Below are 628 nucleotides of genomic sequence, written 5' to 3'. Positions count from 1 at the left end.
CCCCCTGACCAGCAGAGGCTCATCTTTGCAGGCAAGCAGCTGGAAGATGGCCGCACTCTTTCTGATTACAACATCCAGAAAGAGTCCACCCTCCATCTGGTCCTCCGTCTGAGGGGTGGCTGCTAATTCTTCAGTGTTGCAGTCACAGTGCACAATGATGGCATTACTGTGCACTGTAGCTATTTTCCTCCGTTTAAGCTTAGAAATTACCAGTTTCAGTAATAGCTGAACCTGTTCAAAATGTTAATAAAGGTTTTGTTGCATGGTAGCATCTTTGGTGTCTGTTGTGAAATTTTGTAGTGATATGGGTATTAATTGATCAAAATGGTGTGGAGGAAGGGATATAACTCTGAGATTGGTGATGTGACCATCTTTAAGTCATTTGACTTCAGTCTATATTTGGGTGTGCTGAAGTGTAAGAGCTTTGTTCTTTGCTGCACGTCATTTTCAAGTTAGGATCCTGGTTTAATTGCAAACCATTTCAGAAGCGTAAACAACCTGAAATCTATTGCACAGGAGACTTTAAAATAAATAAATAAATGAGAGAAAGCAAATGTACCTGCCTAGACCTAAACTGAGCCCTCTGAAAAGAAATAGCCAAACAAGTTTTGGTTGAGACCACTTAAAT

General features: G+C 40.8%; 1 protein-coding gene across 1 annotated transcript in view; it reads left to right on the top strand.

The window, feature by feature from the left end:
• The window catches only part of UBB (ubiquitin B), a 2,684-nt gene extending 2,413 nt beyond the window's left edge, over nucleotides 1-271 (top strand). Inside the window, exon 3 of the mRNA XM_008570801.1 lies at nucleotides 73-271. Within this exon, the coding sequence (XP_008569023.1) occupies nucleotides 73-126 (54 nt within the window). The 3' untranslated portion in view covers nucleotides 127-271. The remainder of the gene's footprint in view (nucleotides 1-72) is intronic.
• Nucleotides 272-628: the final 357 nt, after the last annotated feature.

Source organism: Galeopterus variegatus, unplaced genomic scaffold (genome assembly GCF_000696425.1).
Source record: "Galeopterus variegatus unplaced genomic scaffold, G_variegatus-3.0.2 Scaffold632, whole genome shotgun sequence".
NCBI lineage: Eukaryota > Metazoa > Chordata > Mammalia > Dermoptera > Cynocephalidae > Galeopterus > Galeopterus variegatus.
The sequence above is the reverse complement of the archived record's forward strand: the minus strand, read 5'-3'. Positions and strand labels throughout refer to the sequence as shown.